Raw genomic sequence first — 20,511 nt, forward strand, 5'->3', positions numbered from 1 at the left:
CGAAGGACCTGGAAACCGGAGATTGTGTACTTTATTTTTTTGTGAGAGCTTAAGGCAGAGAGGGACCCTCGCACAGCCCCCCAGATCAGCCACAGAGATCTGCGCCCTGGGAGACACGCTAGCTCCGCGGCCCCCTAACTTCCAACCCGGGGAGCAATCCAAACCCTGAGGCCGGCGGGGGAGGGGGAGCCTCTTGTGGCGGTGGGGATGCGAGCGGATGCTCCCGGGTCGGCACGGACCGTCGCCGGCCGAACCCAGAGCCAGAGTCTAGGTGAGCCCGGCGGCGAACAGGGACGCGCGCCTCCGGGCCCGGAGGAGTTAGGTGACGTCACCTCCAGGAGGACTCGCTTTTTCATTAATGAAACCGGCCGGCACGGGCGCATGCGCGGCAGGCCGCCTTCCCTCTCGCTTCCCCCTCCCCTTTCCCAGCCGCGCTCTCAATCTCAAGCTCGCTCGCTCTCCCTCTCCCCGGGCCGTGGAAAGGATCCCACTTCCGGTGGGGTGTCATGGCGGCGTCTCGGACTGTGATGGCTGAGGGGAGACGGCGCTAGTGGGGAGAGCGACCAAGAGGCCCCCTCCCCTCCCCGGGTCCCCCTCCCCCGCCCCCCTTCCCCCTGCCTCCTCGCCAACGCCCCCTTCCCCTGTCCCCCTCCCGGCTCGGCGCAGGCCCCCCATCCCCACCCCCGTGGGAACGTTCGGAGCCCGCACTCCTCGGACCCTCTCCTCGCCTCTGCCTTCACCTCGGCCCCCGCTCCCCGCCCTCTTCCCGGCCCTGGGCGCCGGCCGGCCCGTCCCTCCGCCGCCCCCCGGCCGCGGGGAGGACATGGCCGCGCACAGGCCGGTGGAATGGGTCCAGGCCGTGGTCAGCCGCTTCGACGAGCAGGTAACGGGCCCTCGGCGGGCGGGAGGTGGGAGCGAAGTGGGGGTGGGGGCGGAGTGGGTGAGGGGAGGAAGGAGCAGCCGCCTCCCCCGCGGCTGCCTCGGGCTCTGGAGGAGAGGAAGGGGGGAACTAGAGGGGGTGGCCTAGGGGGGAGGTGCGGGGAAGGAGGGGACGGCTGGTGGCTCGGGCTCCCCTTCCCTCCTAAGTCGGGGGGTGGGGCCTCTTCCCTGACCACCCCTCGGACCCTCCATCCTCTTTATCCCAGCCCTTCCGCTTGCTAATGAGGATGAGTGACCTGGGGGCGCTTGCAGGGGCTCTCCATCTGGATTTAATCATTTCCCCCTCCCTTACTTTTGTTTGTTTGTTTGTTTGAACGGAGGTGGGTAACGTTTAGGGGTTTCCTCTTCCCTCAGTGGACCTCCGAACTGGGGGTGAGTCCCTGGAGGAACCCCCAGGCCTGTCTTGTGTACCCCCAATGGGAGAACGATAACATCCCGCCCCTCCCCCAGTTTCTTCAGCTTCCTCTCTTGGACGGGGAAGAGTAGAAGCAGGGAAAGCACAGGTTTTCTTACTTTCTGCTCCCTGGTCTCAGCCTGCCCTGAGAGCTCCAAGTGCACACTCAATGCACATCTTTTTGGTACCCCACTTGGGCGTCCCCCCATATCCTGATGAGACAAGACTGGCATGTACATGTTGTAGTAGAAACCATGGTGCTCGTCCCCTTCTGCTTCTGAAATATTTTTCCCTTTTTTTTTTTTTTTTTTCCTTCCTTGAGAATTGCAGTTTCACCCTTTATTTTGCCAGCGGTCTGAGAATGTGAATAGGGCTTTCTTGAGTGAGAATCTTGGGGAGTAAGGGGAGCAGGGTGCCAGGAAAAGTGGGAAACTGCGTCTGAGCCCCTGACAACGGAGAGCAGGGACAGCTGGGATGTGGTCCTGGAGCCGATAATTCTGCTGGTGTTGTGTTGTTGTTTTTAACTCTCACCTCTTGGTTCACAAGAGAACTTTCATTGAGAATATTTGGGGTGGAAAAATAAAAGTTTCATGGCTTGGGGAGGTGCCTTTTTATTCCTTGAGCTTCACACGCTGGATCCTGAGGCTGATCAGAATGAATGCACACGGAGCCTTTTGTCAGTGGGAATTAGTTTAACTTTGTGTTGCTGCGGTTAGTTGGGGATAGTTGAAAGGGATGCTTTTTTTGCAGCTGCAGTTCTGCCCTGGGCTTCCTGTGATGAGGGACATGTTAAGGTTGAATCAATCTATTTTGTTGACTGGATGCAATCATAAAAGTGATTATGGGAGCTGAATGGAGGGGCAGGGGAGGGCTTCACTTTTACTGGATCCACAAAGGTTTCCTTACAGGACTCCCAGTGTTGCTGACCTACCCGAAAGATATTTGGGATAGGCAGCAGGACTGAGAAGGAAGTTGAAACTACCTAGGTAGAATAGAATTACAAAGCTGTCAGGGGCTTGTAGCGTGTTGTTTCACCCATCCTTCTGCTTCCAGACCAAAAAGCTTGTAAACCAACTGTACTACTGATCTATCTGAGGAAGTAAAATGTTACTGCATACATCGCATTGTGTTATTGATAGAGCATTCGATTTAAAACTTGATAGAAGAGACTTTATGTAATCTTGAAAAAGGATTTTTAAAGGCACACGGAAGAACCCCAAGTCTAAACCTTGTGGACAGCATAATATGGATGCAGGAATTTGAAGTGTTCACACTACCATTGTTGTTCTCCAATTTTTTTATTAGTTTTTTTTCCCAATTTTTAAACTTTATTTCTTCACTTCTTACCTGTTGATCTCTAGGCTTATCTGCCACCTACAAAAAAAATGTAGTTTTCTAAATTTAAAAGAATGATTCTTATTATATTCCCAGTAACACAAGTAAATATTTCCTTCTTTTTGTCTCCAGTGTTAAAAGACCTTAGGCTTTGTTGTTTGCGTTGTTATGAATATTGTGGAATCAAACTCGCCACCATCTGTTAAAAATTAAGGATGTAAGGGTTTTAAACGGAAGCATTTTTAATGTATTCCTTATGTTGTAATTAAGAGAAAGATACGTAGGGCAAATTATTCCTCACATTCTTCTCTTAGGTTAAAGACCACTGACTTTGCCATACAGAAGTCTAAGGCTTTTCAATGTTTAACATAAGGTACTTACGTACCTTAATTTACTGTAGTAGTAATAAACGTTTAATTCAAATTAGAGATTACCTTGAGGTTGGAAAGTGAGAAAACCGAGGCACAGAGATATTAAATGACTTTCCAAGGTCACGTAGCAGACCTAATAACGAGAGCCTCAGTACGAAACGTATTGAATGCTGAACAGTCAGGGATACTTTTTCTGAAAAGTATCTCATAGGATTTGTTTTAATAACCCCTTAAGTATAGTTAAGGGAGAAGAGTTCACATTTTTATTGAGGGGAGAAAAAGCCCCACATGTAGGGAGAGGTATTTGTATAATTAGTCTCAGCTATTTCTAAAAGTTTTAAATTTGGGGTATATTGTCTGTACTTTGTTTCAGCGGGTCCAGAGGGATACAGGCTGCTTTTTATTACAGCTAAGACATGTGTATGTTGAGCCCGAGAGCGTATGCAAGTCTAAAGGTAGCAACTCTGTTTATGACTGAATTGATGGTTTGGTTGGACTTCTAATATTTGTGGTGATGTAAGCAGAAATGCATTACTAGCCACTGCCGATAACGTTTTGTACTCTGATGGGTATTGCTTGGCAACTTGATGCGGTAGACCCAGTTAAGTGGCAGTGTTCCATCTTGACATTTTGAGCTTAAGCCCTTATGTCCAAGTGGGTAAAATGAAATTGCTGTAACCTGCTAGTATTGCACCTAAACCTAATATTTATGGCCTAAGTTGAATGATTCTTACCAATTTTAAAAGTAATTATGTCCTTGGTTAGGGAAATGGCTTTTGCAAAGGTGGATGGCCAGAAAGTGGAGTGAATGTATCAGTTATTTATTTATTTTTGTAAAGAGTGATGAGTTTAAAAAAAAAAATTCATGTTTGTTTATTTGCTGAGAGAGTGGGAGACAGAGCGTGACTGGGGGAGGGAGGGAGAGAGAGGGAGACACAGAACCCCAAGCAGGCCCCAGGCTCTGAACTGTCGGCACAGAGCCCGACATGGGGCTCAAACTCACAGACTGTGAGATCATGACCTGAGCTGAGGTCGGACACTTAACTGACTGAGCCACCCAGGCACCCCTGAGGTTTCTTTTTAAATGTTTATTCATTTTTGAGAGAGACAGGGCGCATGCTCACGGCACGCACGCGTGCGCCCGTGCCCTTGCAAACACAAGGAGGTGGGGGTGAGGGAGGGAGAATCCCAAGTAGACTCCACGCTGTCAGTGTGGAGCCAGAGTAGGGCTCTGTCTCACAAACCTTGAGATCATGACCTGAGCTGAAATTAAAAGCCCTACGCTTAACTGACTGAGCCATCCAGGCGCAGCTGAATCAATGTTATCAGTTACATCTTCTGCTTTTCCTTAACCTGCCTTTATGGTGCTGAATAGTACGTTTCTAAATTGATACTGGTATGTTTTAGGTGTGTAGCTCTAAATTGTGGCTTATTAGGTTACTATTAATGAATTAGAGAAAACTTTGTCATGTGCCCCACCTAGCTCTCTGTGCCCCTCTGGTTCTGTAGGACTTTGTTTCTGAAGCGGCATAGAAGAAAACTGCTTATTTGAATTTTTTTTTTTTTAACAAATTGAAAAAAAGGTATCCCCAAATGATTTGTTGTAAATATGTTCATTTAAGCACTCATGTATTCCATATCTGGTCAAGTAAAAATGGTATATACCCCCTCACCCCCCATATTTAAGAACATATTAGAGAATAAACTCTGATTTTTGATTTGAAACAATGGCATATCAGTTACTGTAAATTGGATGCTAATTGGAATGTGCTTTGAATATGTCGTGTGAAACTCATGCAATATAAAATGATTGACAAATGTCTTTGAAGTTATACACCACATGTTAATTGGCTAAGTAGATTTGTAAAACTTTGAAGCTGTTTTGGATTAAAAAAAATCTCGTAGCTTTGTTTCTTAAAGCCTGGTCTGCCATTTTTATAAGGCCTTAAAGGTAGTTGAAAGTGAGTACTCTTTTGGTGAGGGGTATTTTGTGGTGAGGAAAAAATGCTTATTCTTTATTCTGGAATTCCTATTTAAAAAAATTTCTTCCAACTGATCCTTAATTAGTTCTCTATGCTCCCTCACTACCCTTACCTTATTTAGCATCCGATTTAATTTTTGTGTGAGTGCCTTCCTTTTCACCTTCAAACTTACTAAGATTTCTTTTCTCAAGCATTTACTTGGTCCTGTAGCTTTCTCTCAGTGGATCAATTTTTTTTCTTCTTTTTGTTGCCAGATACCTGCTGCCTCTACTGTTTATCCACTCATTTCCTTTATAGCTGAAAACTAGCTTCTGCCTCTGCTTTCCTTCTGGATTGCTGCTTTCTTGAAAAATGATTCCTTCTGGCAAAACATAGTGGTTTTTGCTCAATGGTAGTGCCGCTGTGGTGTTCTATTACCCCTGGAAACCAGTCTACTGGAATTCATAAGACACAGTACTGTCTTGTATGTCTGTATGTTTGCAGATCCTTATATACTGATGTGCTCATCAATCCTTGAACAGATTTGCTTTCCCTGTCAAACTATGCTGCCTGTCACTGAACTGGGATTCCTGAATGGGGTCTGAGTTTTGTTCTGCTATTTACTTTCTCTGTCCTTATGCTAGCCATTAGATGTCTGTGGATCCTAGATTCTCCTCATCTGTCAGAAAAGAATCAACTAGAGAATCTCTAAGGTTCTCTATCTAGTTTAGATATTAGATGATTTTAATATTTTAACAGCATTTCCCTGTTGCCTTCACAGTCCATTGGGAGCTGACTCCACTTGATTTACCCAACTATTTCTCATTATGCCTCAGCATGCACCTGTGTCCCAGACAGGTTGGCTCAGTCTCTTCTGTATATATCATGCTTATTCCTGTCTCTCAGCCTTTATTGATGCCAGCCCCTGCCTGCATGCTTTCATTCCTCCTTTGTGCTTTTAAAATTCCTGTCCATCCCTCCCTGTGCAGCTCAAGCTTCATTTTTCCCATTAAGTTTTTTTTGGATGAAACTCACTGCAGTCTCACTTCTTGGTGTACTTGTCACCTGGGGTTTCTCCCCTCAGGAGGGTTGGTTGAACACAGCTTAGTATTTGCTCTTCTCTTTTTGTCAAATAGAGTGTAAACTTTGTAAAAAGCAAGACGCCTCAGTTAGCATCCTCATATAGTCACCCCAGTGCCCAGCATGGTTATGAGCATATAGTACATCATTGGTGGAATGTTTTTTTAATATGATTCCTGGTTGAAAGGTAGACTGGTTAAAAGTAATGATGACTTTGGCTTTGTTTTAAATGTAAATAACCAAATTTATAATGTAGTGTTTATAAATAGTCTAGGTCTTATAAGTTAAATGATATTTTACCTATGAATAGGTTTTTTTTTTTTTTTTTTTGAAGAGAGCTTTAAGGAGGAACTGACACATATTTATATTTCCTCCCAGAGAGAGAACATGTTTTTTGAATCAAATTGCTTTAGATTTGATTAACTACCTTTGTGATCTTGGATTTGTCACTTTTAGTGGTAAGTCAGAAGGAAACTTTTTTGCAGTAGTCTGGTAGGAAAATGATTGCAAAGAACTTTGAAAAATCTAGAAGTAATTCAGTGTAGGATTTACACATGTTCTTTACAGCCTATTGACTATTGTGTTTTCACTAAATAAGGGAGATTGACTGGTCTCTGGATATTCCCCCAAAATGTACCTTGGCTGATATATATACCTTACTTTAGCATTCATTAACAAATAGTTACGGTACTGAGAGCATCTTTATCATGGATCTCTGTAATTGATCTGTTTTCTTTATCATCTAATTTATAGCAAATGTATTATATGGCTCCTCAAGTTTAGCATGTTTAATATAAAAGTGTTACAAGGTGTTGTGTGAATTGGGCCAGCAGTATTGTTTCATTTGATCTTAAAATATTCCTACACTTTATTTTATTTGACATTTTGAACAGTAGGAAATTAGGTTCTTAAATCTGCTTCCTCTTTTATTTATTATTATTTTTTCATGTGTTTAGCATGGAGACTTTTGTCCTTGAAGGAAAGGTTAGTGATATATTACAGTACTGTAGTGCCTTATTTTTAAATCTTTTTTCTTTGGATTGCTCGGGCTGCTATGGGGCGTTTTTGTTTTCATCTTCAAATTTGGTGTTTTGGGGTTCTATATAGACTCTTTATTGTTGCATTTTAACAACATGCTTTTAAGGGTGAGCAGTGTATTAATTAAGAACATGTGTTTTGCAGATGTGTTCCTTCAGCCTCAGTCTGTTCTTCATTGGGAGTTATGTGTGTGTATAAGACAAGGGACAGGAGGTATAAGAAGGCTCGTTTTTAAAAAAAGGGAGTTTAAGGAGGAGAATATTCTGTACAAGAAGTAGGAGAGGTTTGTGGTCAGCTTAAACTGTTAAAAGGCTTAGAATCAATACTGAAGTAGAATATGGGCATCTTAAGGTCTTTCTCTGCAGAGGATTGATTTGTATTTATAAAAGCATTGGCTTATTTGTAGGACATCTTTTAGAATACCCCATTTTCTTGTGGGTGGAGAGGGAAAGATGAGACAAAGTTTGTTTTGACCTTGAAGAATAGAAAAGTTAAGGTGTTTTACTTTGTAGTGACTGTGAATTTAAGATTTCCGCAATCTGTAAAATTCTGTATCATACTGTGTGCCAGGGCCTTCAGTAAACCGGGCACTCTGAGAGGTTGTACTGAAGAAAATTTTAACATTCTAGAATATGAATAACTGGAATTGGTAGCGCCCTCATTAAAAAAAATATTTCTTTGAGAGATAGAGCATGAATGGGGAGGGGCGGAGAGAGAGGAGAGCGGGAATCCCAAGCAGGCTCCACACTGTCAGTGCAGAGCCTGATTTGGAGCTTAGGCTCATGAACCGTGAGATCACGATCTGAACGGAAATCACTTAATTGACTGAGCCACCCAGGTGCCCTGGTAGTGTCCTTATTAAAGTCTCTCCAGGGGCCTGCAGTAGACCACCTATTTGACCACCTCAAATATCAAATGCCAGTGATACATAGTTACAGTCTTCAGTTCTCTGACAGTGGCTTTTGAACCATTGACTTTCTCATCAAAAGGGCTTCTGTTGAGATAAGAAAGCCCCAAGCTAAAATGGAATCCCATTCTATTATAATGAAGAATTGAACTTATCCTCTAAACCTACATATACTTTTTACTAGAAACAGCACTGATTACTTTGGAGTAGCAATAACTTGAGGTGCAAAGTTCCAGATTGCATATTTTCTTTAAACCACAGATTGGCACTCTTTTGGTTTGGCTTAAGGTTGCCACTACAGTCTACAAGCTGTTGCCTGTTCCTCTTCATATTTTATAGCTTTGAGTTTTTTACCCTATTGAATTTCAGAGAACTTAACTTTTCCTGATGAAATCCTTTGCCCCTTCATTTCACATCCCCCAAACAGGGTGATGTATCTAGTGCAAGAGGCATGCAGTTAATTGAGTAAATAGCAAGAGTTTTAGACATTTACTTTAAAAGGTTTTTACCTAACTTATTTTGAGAGAGAATGAGAGAAGGAGTGCACACGCTTTATTTTTTTAAGTTTACTTATTTTGAGAGTGAGAGAGTGCAAGTGCATGCACGCAGGGAGGGGGAGGGGCCGAGAGGAGAGACAGAATCCCAAGCAGGCTCTGCACCTTCAGCACGGAGCCTGACGTGGGGCTCTAACAAACCATGAGATGGTGACCTGAGCAGAGATCAAGAGTCAGATGCTTAACCATCTGCGCCACCTCGGCGCCCCCTAACTTATGTTTTTAAGAGAGTGTGAAAATGGGAGGTGGGTGGGGCAGAGGAAGAGGGAGAGAGAGAACTTAAGCAGACTCTATGCCTAGAGCGGAGCCCTACGCCAGGCTTGATCTTACGACTGTGAGATCATGACCTGAGCCTAAATCAAGAGTCAGATGCTTAACCGACTGAGCCACCCAGGTGCCCCTTACCTAACTTATTTTTAATCATAGTTTTATACCCAGATAGCGACTTTGTGGGTAATTACTGCTCATAGCAATCTCAGGTGACCCTTTTCAGTTTAATTGTTGACGACTTTCCTTGGGTAGTCTCCATAGTAATTTGGGCATGAGAAAACGTACCATCTCAAATTTGTGATGGCACTACACTGTGTAGTGAGAAAAAGAGCTTTTGAGTGTAGCTTTCAAGATAACCTTGGACAAGTCACTTAACATCTCTGAACTTCAGTTTTCTGTTTTTATCATAAAATGGGGATTATATCTTCCCTGCTCACATCATGGGCTTGTTTAGTATCTTAGATGTGAATCTTTCACATGAAAGGAAACTATAAACAGTCATAAAAATGTGTTACTGTGATTATCATCCTATGCAATATTTTTCTATCCCTTCTTTATACTTTGTTATTATTATAGTTTCATATTATTATTACCCTGCATGAGGAAAAATAAAACTAGAGGTGCAGAGCAATTGTTCACAATCATATGACATGTAATTAATTGAATTTAAACTAGAGTGTGGGTGTTAATCCTTAGAGCAGTAACTTTTCAATAAATAGAGCTTTACAAAAAAGGTCTAAATTTTTTGAACAGATAGCACAAATATGTAAAATGAGGAATGTATTCTTGCTTCTTCCAAGTTGAGTTATTAGAGTTTACCTTTTATGTTCATATGAGAGTAAGTGGAAACCTTCTAACTCATCTGGTCATATGTTAGAAATAGATAAAAATAGACATACATTTTAAACATTATATCCTTGATTTCATTATTTATCATTCTTCTTTTCACCTTACCAGAACTTCTTTGGCTGTTAGGAGAAGTTGTAACATTGTTCCCCTTTTATTTAGTTTTATAGCATTGCATTATACTCACTGAAGATTTTTAGATGAGAGATGAATTCTGAAGGTGAGAGAATAGACTCTGCTAGAATACCAACAGGAATGTACAGATTATATATTTACTTCATTTTTTTTTATCTTACCATTTGTCCACTTTTGTAAAGTTGGTTTTCAAACTTGAAGAACATTGCATTTAGGATTTGATTAAATTTGAGGCAACTCTAAACTTCAGTAGTATTCGAGTGCTTTATTCTATTGGATTCCTGGGTATTTCTGTTTTTCTTTCTTTCTTTCTTTCTTTCTTTCTTTCTTTCTTTCTTTCTTTCTTTCTCTTTCTTTCTTGTTATATGTACTTTTTCAGCACCCCCCCCCCCCCCCCCCCAACCATCTTGTCTTTTGGAATATCTCTTCAACCTCTGTCAGCTCAGGGCTGGGAAAGTGTTTTGCTTTTATACTCCAGGAAGATCTTCCTTTTGGGTAATGGACTGAAAGGTGGGGGGGCGGGGGGAGCATTTGTGTTTCCTGTTATGTTTGTTCTTGGCCTCTGATAACTGAAGTTGCAAGTAGAGAATTTAAGAGGTAGTAGGTTTTGTTTTGGTCAAATGTTGGCAACAAAAATCAGTGAAGACCTGTGCTTTAGTTTCTACCCTGCCTCAACTGCCTTTGTGATATGTAAATCTAAATTCCAAGTTGTTGCATTATCTGTAAAACAGGAGAAATAGGATCTGACACTCTAAAACTTTTATAATTCTTAAAAAGGATTGACTTTTGTTTCTTTTTTTTTTCTTTAGAGCCAGCCCTCTAAAAAAAAATAATTCCAGTCACTAACAGATTAGTCACAGATCCTTAGTTAGAAGGAATCTGAGATTATTATTAATATTATTTTTTTAATTTTATTTTTTCAAATTTACATCCAAATTAGTTAGTATATAGTGCAGCAATGATTTCAGGAGTAGATTCCTTAGTGCCCCTTACCCATTTAGCCCATCTCCCCTCCCACACCCTCTCCAGTAATTCTCTGTTTGTTCTCCATATTTGTGAGTCTCTTTTGTTTTGTCCCCCTCCCTGTTTTTATATTATTTTTGTTTCCCTTCCCTTATGTTCATCTGTTTTGTTTCTTAAAGTCCTCATATGAATGAAGTCATAGGATTTTTGTCTTTCTCTGACTAATTTCACTTAGCATAATACCCTCCAGTTCCATCCACGTAGTTGCAAATGGCAAGATTTCATTCTTTTTGATTGCTGAGTAATATTCCATTATATATATATATATATATATATATATAAAATATATATATATAAAATATATATATATAAAATACACACACACACACACACATACATATATATACATATACACCACGTCTTTTTCATTCATCCATCGATGGACATTTGGGCTCTTTCCATACTTTGGCTATTGTCAATAGTGCTGCTATAAACATTTGGGTGCATGTATCCCTTTGAAACAGCACACCTGTATCCCGTGGATAAATGCCTAGTAGTGCAATTGCTGGCTGGTAGGGTAGTTCTATTTTTAGTTTTTTGAGGAACCTCCATACTGTTTTCCAGAGTGGCTGCACCAGCTTGCATTCCCAAGGAATCTGAGATTATTTAAATCCACTTCTGCAATAGCCTTGGCAGATGATTGTCCAACCTCTATTTGGATATTTATTTTAAAAAAATACAGTAGTAATTCGTGTTCATTGTAGAAATGCAACAAATCACAAAAGAATGAATAAAAGTCTAAAATGCCACACTTCAGAAAGAACCGCAGTTAAAATTTTGGTACATAATTGAGTCTGCCGATTCTGAAATCAGAATGCTTGGGTTTGAACTCTTGGGCTCTGCTTTGCTACTGCTTCCTAGCTCTTGGCCAAGTTACTTAACTTCTTCAAGCTTCAGTTTCTTCACTTGTAACAAAGAGTCAATGAAAATACCTAATCCACAGAAGGTGGTTGTGAGGTTTAAATTAGGAAATAATGTGTCAAGCATGTGGCAGTTTCTTGCACTTGGAAGGAACTTTGCTACTGTTACTATTGTTAGGTTGTTTGAATTGAATGAGATACATTGTTTTATAATCTCTTTTAACATACCTGAACATTTGCCCATTTGATTGCATTTTCTTTTATGTTTGTAAAAATTAAGGTATTCTTGGGGCATCTGGGTGGCTCAGTCAGTTGGGTGTCCGACTTCGCTCAGGTCATGATCTTGCAGTTCAGGGGTTCGAGCCCTGCATCGGGCTCTCTGCTGACAGCTCAGAGCCTGGCGCCTGCTTCCAATTCTGTGTCTCCCTCTCTTTGCCCCTTCCCCCTCCCGTGCTCACACTCTCTGTCTCTCTCTCTCAAAAAAAAAAAAAAAAAAAAATTAAGGTACTGTATGTAATTTTAGTTTTTTCTTAATATTTAAAGAAATTTGAATTTTCTGCATTGAACATGTTTATAATCAGTAACAAAGTGAGTACATATTTTATAAAATATAGGACTTCCAATTAAATGTGAATTTCAAATAAACATGAGTAATTCTTTTTAGTATGAGTATATTCCATCAACATTTGGGAAAGACTTATACTAAATGTTTATCCATTATTTATGTGAAATTCACATTTTTAAATGTTTATTTTTGAGAGAGGGAGAGAGAGACAGAGTGTGAGCAAGAGAGGGGCGCACACACACACACACACACACACACACAGAATCTGAATTAGGCTCCAGGCTCTGAGTTGTTCTACAGGGCTCGAACTCAAAAACGGTGAGATCGTGACCTGAGCCGAAGTTGGATGCTTAACTGACTGAGCCACACAGGCGCTCCTGAAATTCACATTCAGCTGCACATCTTATTTGCTAAACCTGGCAACTCTAATCTAAGTGACTTTAATATCAAGGTGGATCACCTATCCAACATCTTAATCTCCAGCCCTCCTTGATCTTAATTCTAGTGACGGTGACCATAACAGAGATAGGGTCTCCAAATTCAGCTGAGTCCTTAATACTGTCCTGTATTGCTAAGTATCCTTAAACTGCACCCATTCTCATTTACTCCCACGGTAATTCTTATCTTCTCTATAATCTCAGTCTCTGATTCTGCTACCTGAATTTAAGGTCTCTATTTTCTTCTATCTCCTGTGGTACCTCATTCCATTATTTCCCTTTATTATATTCTTCAACTTCTCTCATTAAAGAACAAGCCATTAGATGAAATATTGGCTGAGAGCCTTGAAAAGAGAGTTTAAACCTTTTAGTATGTGTGGCATACAAGACCCTACAAGATTCACAATGCACTTCAGGCTTCACTTTCTCTGACAGGCTTCCCCGGACTGCCCCGTCTGAAGTAAGAGCTCTGCTTACATGCTCCCACTGTACTCTATGCATCTACCATAATATTTGCCATAATTTTCTTACTGTCCTTCTCCCTTATCAGACTTTAGACACCTTGAGACCACGAGTTATGCCTCGTCTTTATTACCTCAGCGTTTACCACAATGTGCACGCAAGTGGAGGAGGGGGCAGAGAGAGAGACAGAATCCCAAGCGGGCCCCAAGCTGTCAGTGCAGAGCTGGATGTGGGGCTCGATGCCTGAGCCGAAATCCAGAGCCGGATGCTCAACCGACTGAGCCACCCAGGCACCCCTTGACTGACTGACTGACCGATTTATTTATTTAAACATTTTTTAATGTTTATTTTTGAGAGAGAGAGACAGACAGGCAGGCAGGGCGTGAGCGGGGAGGGGCAGAGAGAGAGGGAGACACAGAATCCAAAGCAGGCTCCAGGCACCGAGCCATCAGCACAGAATCCGACGCAGGGCTTGAACCCACGAACTGTGAGATCATGACCTGAGTGAAAGTCAGATACTTAACCAACTGAGCCACCCAGGTGCCCCTTGATTTATTTATTTTGTAACTGGAAGTATGTCAATCCCCTTTACCTACTTTGCTCATCCCCCCACCCCCTCCTCTCTGGCAATTACCAGTTTGTTCTTGGTTTCTGTTTTGTTTGTTCATTTGTTTGTTTGTTTTTAGATTCTACATACAAGTGAAATCATCTGGTATTTGTCTTTCTCAGTCTGACTTATTTTACTTAGCGTAATACCCTTTAGGTCCATCCACGTTGCATAAATGGTTCAGTGGTGGTCAGTACTCAGGCGTGCCATTTTTCATCCCTTTTCTCAGTATTTTTGTATATGAGAGTGTTACGTGAGGTTTTTAAAAAAGTAAATGGCTTAAGAAAGGCTGAGCATCAGGTACACTATGTTTTTGCTACTCACCTGATTACCAGCGTAGTAAGCCTATTAAAGAATATTCATTGGCATAACCTCTAATATTTGGAAGGGAGCGTGGACTGTGACGGGGACACATGGCTGCTTCCCCTATTCCACAGGGCTCTGTGTGAATCAGAAATGTGAGATGAGATAATATATGTCAAGGTACTTTGTAAACTCACTTTATACAGGTAAAATTTCATTGTTATCAATGATCCTTCCTTCTGTAAGAGTTTAAAAGTCATCTGCATAATAATCAGTCTTAGAATCATCTGGTTGTTGACATTAGATTCAGTCCATAGGCCTGAAATCACATTTTCACCTTTACCCACCCCTGTGTTTTGACAATTGAGGCAACATTTTCTCATTCCCAGTCTGGCACCTTTCTATTTTTCATGAGTTCTCAAAGTTCACTGACAGTGTTTCCCTTTTCGCGTTTCTAAATTTTCTTGTGTGATCTTGGATTCGGTCATGTAGACTTGAATTCAGATAAAACAGGTGGGTGGGGTCTTTATGCTTTAAGAGTTCTGATGGCTCTCAACAATGCTCTTTTTCAAATGTGAAAATCATTTCAAATCATTTTGTTTTCTGGTAGAACAATTAGAAGTAAAATGGAATGGCTGTGCTTTTTCTCCTTTTGGTATTATACTGTGTACTCTAACTAGTGGTTCTTCATCTTAATATATATTTAAAAAAATTTTTTTTAAACATTTATTTATTTTTGAGACAGAGACAGAGCATGAACGGGGGAGGGTCAGAGAGAGGGAGACACAGAATCCGAAACAGGCTCCAGGCTCTGAGCTGTCAGCACAGAGCCCGACGCGGGGCTTGAACTCACGGACCGCGAAATCATGACCTGAGCCGAAGTCGGCCGCTTAACCGACTGAGCCACCCAGGCGCCCCTCTTAATATATTTTTAAAAGCCGTCAAATGTTTTAACGTTTTTCTCTCTAAAATATTTAGTGACTGAACTTGTAACTTTTTATACTCTTCTCTCAATTTGTCTATCAGATGTAGCGTGTGTTCTTTCTTAAACATCCTCTTGATATTGAACTCTGGGAGGGGGAGAGGAGAGACAACTGGTACAGACATATTAGTTTATGTGGAAATGCCAGCATTATCAGATCACTTAAGACTCATGTTAAAAGTGTAGATTTCCTGGCCCCACTGAACATCTGAGTTCTAGAGGTATGGACAATGGGTTGCAGTTAAAAAGATCTCCATTTTGATGTCAAAGCTGGGTTTATGAATCCCTGCTGTATGATATGTGGGGAGACTTCCACGCATGGGTGGTGTTTAGTAAGTAGGTCATAGTATAGTCCTCGGTGGCAACACAAGTAGGAAAAAACTGGATGAACTTTGAAAACCATAGTATAAAAAATATTGGAGGGGTGCAGAAATAATGAAGCAGGTGAACTAAAATTCCAGAAGTGGAAGAATCCTGTCTAGGTGAGGAGAGGATTGATGACATTTACGTTTGCTGATTCTGGACACAGACCGGAGAAGAAGGATGAGCCAGAGGTGAACTGAGTCTTACTAAAGCTGCAGCATAGCACTGATGGTCCACTTGCTGAATAGATTAAAATGATCAGCCTCTCTCATCCGTTTTGTCTAGGAGAGTAAATGACAGACTCTCACTGGGAAGATATGTTGTAGAGTTTCTGAGGTTCTTTCATTTAAAATATCCAGCATACACTGAACAATTTCTAAAAAATTGAAAAGGTAGAAAACTGTGATTTATAATCAAGAAGAAAAATATAGTTGTAGATCCACTGGTAGTTCAAGTTAGCAGACAAGGACTTTGAAATAACTGTAATATGCTAAAAAAGTAGGCAAAATGGACAAATGGGTGAAAAGTTGGAGAATTCCTACAAAGAATTGGAATCCATAGAAAAGAATTAAATGGATCTTCTAGGAGTCAAAAACCTAACACTGGTTGCTAAAGGTGTTTCATTTACATGCTCATTGGAAAATCTTGGTGTACAGGACTCTAGGACCTTGCCTTACCCTTTGCCTGACTCTTCATTTTTCTAAACAAAACAAAACAAAGCACACACACACAAAACAAAAAACCCAAACAAAAAAAAGGGAAAACAGGTCATTTGAATATACACAATTTATGTATGTTAGTAGACTATGTCTGTCTTGTTCACTGCTGTATTCCTAGGGCTTAGTTCAGCGCCTGACACATTAAAAACAGAACAAAAACGACAAAAACAAAAAGTTCATGGTATCTAAACTTAGTTATTTATTGGATGGATTTAACAGACAATATATAACCAAAGACAAGATTAAAGACCTTTTAGACAAGTCAATAGAAAATATCCAGTTTGAAACACAGAAAGGAAAAAAATTGGAAAAAGTGGAACAGAACCTAAGACATAGGTAGAACAGTAGTAAAAGGCTGAATAATGTATAACTGGAGACCCAGACTAGAGAAGAAAGATTAGCGTGCGAGCAGATATCTGCAGAAATAATGGTAAGACATTTTCCAAAACTGATGAAAGACATCAACCCAGAGATTCAAGTAGTTTAACAAACCCCAAGCAGGGTAAATACAAAGAAAAAGTACCCTTAAGCCTATCTTAATGGAACTATTGAAAAGTAGAGACAAAGAGAAATTCTTAAAATCTATGAGAAAGGACCAAAAGACACACTACTTTCAAAGGAACGGTAATATAACTGATAGCTAACTTTGAATACAACTGTGGAAACTGGGAAATAATGAAAAGACGTTTTTAGTGTCAAAAGAAAATACTGTCTCATGAAAATTCCATTCCTAGCAGAAATACCCTTCAGAAATGAAGGTGAAGTAAAGATGTTTTTAGACAAACAGCTGAGAGAATTAATCACCAGCAAACCTGCTCTGTAATAGTTACTAAAGGAAGTTCTTTAGGCAGAAGAGAAATGGCTCAAGTGAAGGGTTAACACTATAGGAAATAATAAGGAACACCCAAATGGGTGGTCATAGGAGTTAGGTATACGCCCAATATGGATAAATACCAAACATATTGGCCCCCCCGTTTCCCTTAGAAACTTTATTGGAACTTTCTGGGGATTTTATTTTTTATTCTAGAATGATAGAATTTCTATAAGCTTTATTAAGGTACATTTGCTACACAATAAATTAACTGCACATATTTAAAATGTACAGTTTGATGAACATTGATATATGTACACGTTTGTAATAACATCACTGTAGTCAAGTTAACAAACGTTTACATCACCCACGAAGTTTTCCCCAACCCCTGTAGTCCATTCCTACGTCCCATCCCTAGACAACCACTAGTTGTTTTGCCCAGTGGATATATCACACATCGTTTATTCATTCATGTGTTGATGGGTATTTGGGCTGCTCCAGTTTTAGCTATTACAAGTAAAGCTGTCTTGAAGGTTAATGTATGCAACCTTGTGTGGACATACTAGTACTTTCATGTCTCTTGAGTAAATGTGAAGGAGTAGAATGGTTGGGTCGTATGGTGGGTGGGGGTGTTTACCTTTTTCAGAAGCTGCCAATCTTTTTCTTCCCCAGAGTGGTCGTACCATTTACAGCAGTATAGGAGAGTTCTGGTTGCTCCATATCCTGGCCAAGACTTACTTTCCTTAAAAAAATTTTTTAATTAGGGGCGCCTGGGTGGCTCAGTTGGTTGAGCGTCCGACTTCGGCTCAGGTCATGATCTCACAGTCTGTGAGTTCAAGCCCCACATCGGGCTCTGTGCTGACGGCTCAGAGCCTGGAGCCTGTTTCAGATTCTGTGTCTCCCTCTCTCTCTGCCCCTTCCCCGCTCATGCTCTGTCTCTCTCTGTCTCAAAAATAAATAAAAAACATTAAGAAAAAAAAATTAAAAAAAATTTTTTTTTCATTACAGCCATCCTAGTAGTTGTGAAGTGGTATATCATGGTTTTGATTTGCATTTCGCTAATGACTGATGATGCTGAGCATCTTTCCCTGTGCTTATTTACCATGTGAATATTTTCTTTGATGAAGTGTATATTCAAATCTTTTGCCCATTGAAAAAAAAATTTTTATTGGGTTTTGAGAGTTTGTAATATATGCTGAATACAAGTTCTTTATGAGGTATGTGATTTACAAATATTTTCTCCTTGTTTCTGGCTTGTTTTTGTTTGTTTTCTTCTGAAAGCATCTTTTGAGAGCATATGTTCTTTGCCGAAGTCCAATTTATCAATTTTTTTCTATACAAAAAAAGATCACGTTATTGATGATATATCTAAGAAACTTTTGTCTAACTCAAGGTCACAAAGATTTTTCTCCTGTGGTTCCTTTTGGAATTTTATTATTTTAGGTTTTACATTTAGGTCTGTGACTCATTTTTAGTTAATTTTTGTACTTGGTGTGATTTCATATGCCTATTGTTTTGTCAGTCCACATAGTGTTCATTAATGAATCCTTATAGTAAAATTTGAAATCAGGTATGTAAATCCTTCAACTTTTTCTTTCTCAGGAATGTTTTAGCTAGATCCTTTGCATGTCCATGCACAGTTTAGGATTAGTTTGTCAATTTCTATTTAAAAAAAGCCTATTTTGATACAGATTGTGGTGAATCTATATATCAGTTTTGAGAGGATTTCATTTCAACAGTTAGTTTTCAGTTTCTGATTATTGCTAATATATAGAAATACACTGATTTTTTTGTTTCTTGATCTTTGTTTTTAATGAGACCGTAGTGTTTAGTGTTTTGTTTTGTTTTTTTAATTAAAAATTTTTTTAATTATATTTATTTTCGAGAGACAGGGTGAGACAGAGCATGAGTGGAGGAGGGGCAGAGAGAAGAGACACAGAGTCCGAAGCAGGCTCCAGTTTCCCAGCAAGCATTCAGCACAGAGCCTGATGCAGGGCTCGAACCCACAAACCCTGAGATCATGACCTGAGCCGAAGTCGGACACTCAACCGACTGAGCCACCCAGGCACCCCAGTGTTTTGTTTTTTAAGGACAATTTTAATTGTATCTCACAAAAGTCAACATATTTGATAGTCTAGTTCTCTGCTTGACCTGTAGAAACTGTAATAAATGTAAGGGTTCTTTCTGTTGTTAGATTGTAAAGGAAGAATGCACCTGGGCAATGTTGACAGGAGCAAGATGTAAACAGGAAGAATAAAGTCTCTTGTCCATCCTCCAGTCTTACACTCTCTCTTTAGTGGCCCCTTGCAAGTGCAGAGCCTTAGCAAGGCACCAGCTGGCAAAGGAGAAATGGAGTTAGCGTAGTAACCCCACCATCAGAAAACATAGTACAGAAGGGTAGATGTGAAGATGAGAGATCGTGCTTAGCAGTGCGCACGGTCCACCCCTTTGGCTACTCAGTAGCTATACCTCCTTTTGTCAGATATTTGATCTTGTGTACAGAAAACACCCTGTGCTTTTGACAAAGAAGGTAGAAGTCTTTGTACAAATGAATGCATCCTTACCTTTTCCCAAAATAAGGAACAAAGTCCCAGTATTTAGTGTATCCATTTCTGGGTGACATCCACACTATCCATTTTGAGGCTGTTTTTAATTATTTCTCAAATTCATAGTGCCATCTGAATATCCTGCTATGTACAGGCTAAATTGTAAAGTTAACCATTGCTAATGAAATTTGTATAACATTGAGAAGAGAGAAGAAACTCATTTACACACTCATGCAAAATCCCTTATAGTAAGCAAAGAAGAACATACGTACAAATGTTGGAGACCTTGCTTGTGTTAACTAGTTGAGAGATTGTTGTTCATTTTTATAACTACTTTACTCTGCCTATTTGTTCCATGTTTCTTTTGCCCTTATTCAGGACCTTAGCAGGTGGATAACTCACACCTTTAGGGAAGAATATAAGCCCTCAGAGGTCCTGCTTTATGTGTATTTCCATTAACTTTTACTATTGTACGTGTATAAGATACATTTCAGAGAATCCTCGGGGTTCCAGAGTTCTCCCTGTCCCCCTTGTGTAGCGGTAGTCCAGGATCTCTTAAGTAATCCAGATGAATTATACCAGCCAGTAGAATGACTACTTTGCCTGTTGATTTAATGCTGTGGTTCTCAACTGAGGGTAGTTTTGCCTCCCAGGGAACATACGGGAATGTCTGGAGGTACTTTTAATTCACGTGACTTTGGAGGGTGACATACTGGTGGGTAGAGGTCAGGGTGCTGCCAAGCTTCCTATAATGCATAGGACAGCTGCCAACAGCAAAGAATTATGCAGTCTAAAACGTCAGGAGTGCTGAGATTGAGAAATCTTGATTTAAGGGCACAGAGCCCGTGTGATCATGAAGCAGTTTCAAGTTCCAATTTAGTTGGAACCTAGTGGTGTCATTCCTTCCTTGGGAACCCAGGCCCTGAAACCGGCAGATCTCAAAGTTGTGGGCACTGGAAGCAAGAATTCTGCTAATGGGGTTTTTAGGGAAAATAGCGAGAGA

At 40.5% G+C, this 20,511-nt stretch overlaps 1 protein-coding gene across 15 annotated transcripts in view; it reads left to right on the top strand.

Annotated features, from left to right (window-relative positions):
- The first annotated feature begins 386 nt into the window (after positions 1-386).
- The window catches only part of NF1 (neurofibromin 1), a 249,817-nt gene continuing 229,692 nt past the window's right edge, over positions 387-20,511 (top strand). For 8 of the 15 annotated variants that reach the window (XM_045488000.1, XM_045488004.1, XM_045488006.1 and 5 more), the window contains exon 1: positions 446-883. In XM_045488000.1, the coding sequence (XP_045343956.1) occupies positions 824-883 (60 nt within the window). In that variant the 5' untranslated portion in view covers positions 446-823. Of the gene's footprint in view, positions 884-20,511 lie in introns of all 15 variants that reach the window. The other 7 variants (XM_045488003.1, XM_045488013.1, XM_045488011.1 and 4 more) reach the window with 3 other exon arrangements.

Source organism: Leopardus geoffroyi, chromosome E1 (assembly GCF_018350155.1).
Source record: "Leopardus geoffroyi isolate Oge1 chromosome E1, O.geoffroyi_Oge1_pat1.0, whole genome shotgun sequence".
NCBI lineage: Eukaryota > Metazoa > Chordata > Mammalia > Carnivora > Felidae > Leopardus > Leopardus geoffroyi.